Below are 7,068 nucleotides of genomic sequence, written 5' to 3'. Positions count from 1 at the left end.
GAGCCTGTAGGTGAGACTAGGGTGTCTTCTCTTTAGCTCGCACCACTGGGACATGTGAATACAAAAAAAGCCTTATGCCACTGTCCCCAGAATGTATTTATTTGGTTCTATTGTAGTTTAGGGGCTGTGAGTCAGGCTGACGTTGGGCTGATTAGAAGAGGTTCAATAAAGCTGGGCTTTGTCTAGGCCTCTTTGAAGGGTCATCTTTGTCAGCTCTTAACAAGCCAGGTTCCTACCAAAGCTCGTGTGGTGGGTTGTGGTTCATTCCTCTCACACCTGGGCTGGACACTTTGAGGCAGCCTTAATTTGTTCCTCTTTAAGTGTAACACCTGTGTGCTTTCCTTCCCTTGCCCATTTCTGGGATTTTTAACACCCCCTTCCCCACCTCCACCCCCAAACTGGTAATTCTGTGTGTTATTCAGGAAGACCTACTCTTATACCACTGTCCTAGGACAGGTCAGGTTTTCTTTTAGTCCCAGGACACTACTTGATGCTTAATGGATGGGCAGCAATTTTTTTGAAATTCAAGTGACTTCAATCTTTTGACATGCATACGGTTTTCAAAATAGTTAAGTTAGAAAATATATTTTACCTTGTATTTTTGTGGAATGTAATCATTAAATAGAGGTTATTTTGCAAAAATATTTGGGTACTTTCTTTGATATACATTTTGAAAAAAATAATTGGGATCAGTGACAGACACGTAATAGTAATAGCACACATAAAAGAAAACTACTTGAAACAGAAATGTCATGTTAGAACATTGAAGAGATGTAGGGATTTGGGGCAGTTTAGTAACTATTTCATGAAGAAATTGAAATGATTGTGTTCTATGTTCTAGATATTTTAGCCAGAGAACTTTATTCTTAATTATAGGATTATATATATACATTTTCTCTGTTTTCTACTACATCATGTATAGGTAATGGTGTCTGTTTTCTGTGCCTTTACAGAGCAGGTATTTTTTGCATTGATTCACTTATTCATTCATTGACTGATGCATTCACCAGTATTTATTAAGCAATTGCCATGTGCCAGGTACACATCTAGGTACTAAAGACAGTTGAGTAAGACAGATGGTTCCTGTCATCCTGGAATTTACATTCTGTCAGAGCCTTCAGACTTCTGCAGTTCTCGCATCTTCTAGGTTGGCCTGTTAAACTGCTCCCATTTTAATTTTATAAGCTGAATTTCCTCAGGTGTTATACTTGCAGGGTTAACACTTATTTAAAGAAATGAGAAATTCAAACACAAAAGTCCTAGCTCTGAATCAATGGCATTGATTTTTTGTAGGAGGTGTATTATACATCTCTTCGTAGCTAATAGACAAGTTAAATCTTTGACTCAAAAAGACTTGTTTTTTTTTCAAATTTATTTTTAGTTTAATTTTGTTTCTGCTATTTTTAATGAGCTGTTTGGAGATCAAAATGTTGCAAGTGTTTAAATGATAAAAAGGGTCACCTAGTATCTCTGGTTTCTTTCAGGTTCAGGAAGATTTGACTGAAGAGAAAAAAAGGGAATTGGAGCATAATGCTGAAGAGACCTATGGTGAAAATGAGGAGAACGTATGTATGGGCCAGAGATGGCTCCTGCTCGTGTGCGCATGCGTGGGAGATACGTCTGGTCAGTTGGGTAGAGATACCAGCGGGCACGTCTCAGGTGCCGAGCAGTTTAACAGGCCAACCTAGAGTTAGGAAAACCTGTGACAACGTGAAGATTAGGAAAGACTAGCGCCATGGCCTGTCGGAACTTATTCCTCCAGTCGTTTCCTTTCTCTAAAAATGAGTAACTTCACTTTTTTTTTAAAGGGGGGAATTATTTATATCACTAGCTCTATACCCTACCTCTTCGTTTTCCCTTTTTCTTTTACCTTTAAGGCCGATGAAAAAAACAATGATGGCGAAGAACAAGAAGTTCGAGATGACGACCGCCCCAAAGGCCGAGAGGAACCCTATGAGGAGGAGGAAGAAGAGGAAGAGGACGGGGCCGCCGCTGCGGAGAAATCACGGCGAAGAGCGGAAATGTAGCGGCGCCCGACCGCACGGACAGTGCGCAGCCAACCGAGTCTTTTCAAGCTGCTCAGAAATAAATCTGCCTACTGAACTCTAGGATATTTAATTACAAAAATTAAGAATTTAGACTTTTTTTAACTTTTGTATTAGAAATGCTCATACATTTATATGAATATATTTTGATAACCTAGGTTAGAGCTTCTTTTATATTCAAGCTACACACGAACAAGAAGACAAACAATAAAGCAACCCTTAGCCTTTGAATCTCATTTTTCATAGATAATGTGATGTTGGAAAGGGCACCGATTTTGTATATTTCAGCTTGTTACTTCTCTATCTTCTAGTTTCCAGGTGTTCTGTTGTTTGCCTTTAATAAGATACAGGATTTCAAATAGGGAATACTGCAAAATGCTGTATAGCCTTTAAGGAGAATGGCCGGTTTATTAACTGCTGCCTTTCTGAGGTTCTTGTGTATAGTTCGGATGGAATTTTCACCCCTCTGTCTCTCGAATAAGATCCACGTACAGACTGACATAAATTGGAAAGGCATTTTGGTTATAAAGACACTTTTTCAGACTTCTCCTATCAGTTAGAAAAATGTTTGGCTTTACTTCAAATCACAGCTGTTCTCGAATTAGATTTTAAAATGAGATGGTACTAAAACTCATGACACAGTATTCTGGACTTTGATATTCCAGTATTCAAACAAGGTAGGACACATCAGTGTATTAACCTTCCTGAAGGACTGACACCTTGTTTAGTAACTAATTTAGTGTGTGTGGGTGCTATTTTCTACGTGCGCACCCATTCAGTTCTTTTTTTTCTGAAATCGTCTAGTGATATCCTTGTTTCAATATCTAGTTCTCTACAGTAATATAGATTTCCCCCATAAGCTCTGTTCCTCAATATGTAATCACTTTGATGACAAGTATGAATATGAAGGCATTCCAAATTACACAGTTGAATAGGGTTATTTTTTGAAAACTATACAGTGAAATACCCATGGTGATATGATAGACCATCATGACTTTTCTGTTTGCTGGGATCGGAGCCTGTGTTATGCCCATGTATGGCATTTTAATGACTACAAAAGTCCCCTAAAATAAAAAAATTAAAAATCAAAAATTTCTTTTGGGATCAAGACATATTTGTCTCTCTACATAAAGATTTTTAAATATATAGAATTAGGTTATATAATTCATATGTGTGTGGTTTTGTAATAGTACTCAAATTAATAAGGACATTTAATTTCTACCATTGTTGTATGAATGTAATGTTAGTTTTAAATAACCACACTCATGTATGATTTTGATTATCCCAGTGGAGTGATTATGTATGTATGCATAGGAATGTTTTGTTCAAATGTATTTTGGATTTTCAATAATCATAAATCAAATTTTACCTTTATGTATAAAAACCCTTTATGTAATGTAAAATGTATAATATTGTACATAATATTCAGAATACAATTATTTTGGTAAATTAGTTTGTATTTTTAATGTCCCAGTTGCAGTATTTAATTATTTGAACCATATTGAAACTTCGTAATAGTCAATAAAGCTATAAAATGTGGTAAATCTCTGTTGAAGTCTGTGATTTCTTATTAGTTTCTGATCCTATTGTTCAGTCCTCTTTTATATGGGGAAAAATTTTAGAAGGTACCAGTATAGATTAATGAATTATAAAATGCCTTTCCAACCTTTTCCTACTTTCCTTATCTCTCTCTCTCTCTTAACTGGATTGGTACTTGATTTTCTTTCCCCCTCTCCTAAAGAAAGAGCTAAGAATTGTCATTTTATGTGAGCTAGTTCTTGGGGAAGAAAATATAAATAGATAGAGAAATGTAAGAGACTGTCATGTGAGCACACACGAAACAAGGAAACACATTTTAAATTCCCTCTAGGAAAGCAACCAGCCCAAACCATTCTGCTCTGTATGGCACCAAGTGTTTAGAAGAGAAGTAATCAGTCAGAGTTGAGCTATATTAATGAGATGTGCAGAAATAAAATGTCACTTGTATTTATCTTGCCAATTAATCTGTGACTTTTGGTGCAGTCAATAAATCAAAGGATTTGGGCCCAGTGACATAATCAGAAGGGGGGAAAAAGGCACAATTATTAGGGACAAGGACAGTGGAACACAAAAAAACTACCTTAGTACAATGTAAGGACTATGTATTTGTAAGCGTGATTTTAAAAGATCCTGGAGGAAGGGTATATTCTGAACCACAGGTAAGTCACAGCAACTTACTTTCATAAAGGAAAATTACTGACATTTATTGAATGCCTTCATAATGCAGGCAGTGTGTGAATAGGACCCACTTTATCCCCACAGCGATCCTTTAATGTTGATGGAATCCCCCTTCTCACAGCTGAAGAATTTTGCCCTCCTGGAACATTTGACATTATGTAACTGCTTTAAGTTCTGTTTTGTCTTCAGTCCTCTCATGATGTTGCGGTACATCTCTACTGTGGCATGTTGCACAGCTGTTAAAAAAGTCAATTTCTAGTCTCGAATCTTCTTTTGCCTTCTATTGTACTATCTCTTCCTAGTTTTCCTCTTACCATCCTGGCTACCTTATCTCAATCTTTTTTTTTTTCAGGATTCTCTTCTTATGCCTGCCCTTAAATATTAGTGTTCTTCAGCTTTTGTCCTAAAGGTCTTTCCTCTACAGCCCTCTCCCCATTGATGCCTTAGACACGTGTCTCCCGATTTATTTCTTCAGCCTAGCTTTCTATGACTCATTCCGCCTCAAATTTATAATTTTCAAAGCTGAATTTGCCTTTTTTCCCCACCAAAAACCTGCTTCTAGGTTCAGTATCCCAGTTCGCTAAGCTTCCCAAAACAGAAACAAAGTTTGTCCTTAATTCTGTCTTCACTCCCTACAGATGCTACCAAAATATCTTTAAATTTGCCCTTTTTTTTTTTTTTCCATCCATACTATTCTGGTTCAGGCCACTGTTACCTTTTACCTGAACTATTACAACAGTCCCTTAACTCTCTCATTTGCTCTTTCCTACCAATCCCTAAAATCTGTGCCAGTGTGACCTTTCTAAAGGTAACTAACACTCCGCCATTATAAAATTATTTAATAAATTGCTCTTCCACGTAGGGAAAATTCCCAACTCTTTAATAGAACCTACATAATCATGATCTGGCCCCACCTTATCGCTTCAACCTTCTGATTTACATTCCAGTACTGAATCATAAATCTGGCTCCTTTTTATGAAGCACATTCCTCTCTTAATGTCTTAGTAACCAGCCTTTACCAATGCCAAAGCTATTGTGTCGTTAATTTAGGATAGCTGGTGTCCATTTTCTCGGTTGTGTGGAGTCTATGGAAGTAGAGAACAAAACTAACCTACAAAGAGAAACCAAAAGCACAGACAGAGGTGAGGGTTGTGCCATTTTTTCAGTCCCTATATCTTGCCATCCTTGATGCCAGCCAAGTCTACCCATAGCTTGATTAATGAGCAAATAAATCCTACTTTTTCATTTGAGCTAGTTGGGAATGGATTTGTCACTTGCTATCTGAATATTCCTGACTAATACTTAATATTCAGTTCTTTTAAATCATGCTTTCTTGTATCATGGTAAATTTACTACCTACTCTCCCCAGAAACACTGTTCAATTGCTATTCACTCTCTTTGCCTGACTCATTGCTTTAGGTGTCCCCTTAGATACCATTTCCTCTGGGAAGGGGATACCCTCCACTCACCCCCCGCCCCTCAGTCTAGGTGGCATACCTTTTCTGTGTCCCTCTGTAACATCCTGTATTTCATATCCCAGTACTTACCACAGTGAATGGAAACAGCCTATAACGTAATCTATACTCTTCTTGACATACATGTTCGGTGAGGGTGGAGACCTTATTTCTCTTGTTTATTGTTGCAATCAAACACCAATACCTTCAAATATTCAATATTTACTAGATGAATGAATATCTTACATTCCTCATCTAAGAATATTGATTATTTCGAGATGATACAATGAATAAGTGGCAGAGCTAGGATTCCTTCCCAGGTGAATCTGATTCCAATGTTAATTCCAAATATAGCGGGGTTGAATGGATCACTATCCAGTGTCACATTCTGAGTTTCATATATTAAGAAGGTGTGCTTTAAATTCTGTAAAAACAAATCTAGTGGGAGTCAAAAATTTTAAAAAATGAGCAAAATCTCAGCCATAGGGTCTTAAGGAGGAACCAAGAAATTGGAATTATTTGATCAGAGAAAGATACATGGTCAAAGGAAAATGTAACATTGTATGTCTATCTTCTTAGAAGCATCCACTGTAGTGTGAGGAATAAAGAATTTTTTGAGAAACAGGTTGGTGGAGTTACGAAATCTAGAGGTTTTCAAATCAGAATACATTAATCAATTAAGACTTAAAAGAGCCCCGCCCAAGCCAAGGATTAGATGCAATATTCTCTTAGAATGTCCTTGGGTCTTGTGACTGCCTGCTGCAGAGGGCCAGTTGGTATGATGGAGTAGTCCATGTGTTCATCCGCTGGTTGTCCTTTTGTCTGCATACCATTCCCCTTCTGCTCTTCATTTGTAGAAAGGCCTAATCCTGTAACCACAAAATTGGTCCCCAAAGCAACCATTGTTCCTCCTTTTTTTAAGATTTTATGTATTCATTTGAGAGAGAGAGAGGAGACAGAGCACAAGTGTGTGTGGGCCAGGAATCCAGGAATGACTTGTCTGGGTGGTTCTGGTTCTGGGTTTCCAATGAGGTTACATTCAACTTGTAGTCTGATGGCTAGACAGAGCACAAGCAGGGGAAGAGGTAGAGGCAGAGGGAGAACAGACTCCCTGCTGAGCTGGGAGCCCTATGTGGGGCTCGATCCCAGGACCCTGGGATCATGACCTGAACCGAAGGCAGGCACTTAACCCTCTGAGCCACCCAGGCGCCCCCTTCTAGGATTTCTATATGAGGCTTGATAAGAGAAATTCTCTCTGGCTGCTGACGGTAGAAGGAAATATACATTTGGAGCTTCCAGGAGTCATCATCCTCATGACCTGGAGAACACCCAGTTGCAGAAGGAAGAAATGA

The 7,068-nt window shown here is 38.1% G+C and overlaps 1 protein-coding gene across 7 annotated transcripts in view; it reads left to right on the top strand.

Moving 5' to 3' along the window:
* GOLIM4 (golgi integral membrane protein 4) overlaps positions 1-3,589 on the top strand; it is a 79,856-nt gene extending 76,267 nt beyond the window's left edge. For all 7 annotated transcript variants that reach the window (XM_081829176.1, XM_031040665.2, XM_031040664.2 and 4 more), the window contains 2 exons: positions 1,485-1,565; positions 1,878-3,589. In XM_081829176.1, the coding sequence (XP_081685302.1) occupies positions 1,485-1,565; positions 1,878-2,027 (231 nt within the window). In that variant the 3' untranslated portion in view covers positions 2,028-3,589. The remainder of the gene's footprint in view (positions 1-1,484; positions 1,566-1,877) is intronic.
* The last annotated feature ends 3,479 nt before the right edge of the window (positions 3,590-7,068 follow it).

The sequence above is a fragment of the Leptonychotes weddellii genome, chromosome 1, assembly GCF_054177405.1.
Source record: "Leptonychotes weddellii isolate Sample4059 chromosome 1, ASM5417740v2, whole genome shotgun sequence".
NCBI lineage: Eukaryota > Metazoa > Chordata > Mammalia > Carnivora > Phocidae > Leptonychotes > Leptonychotes weddellii.
This window is presented reverse-complemented; position numbering and strand designations above follow the sequence as displayed.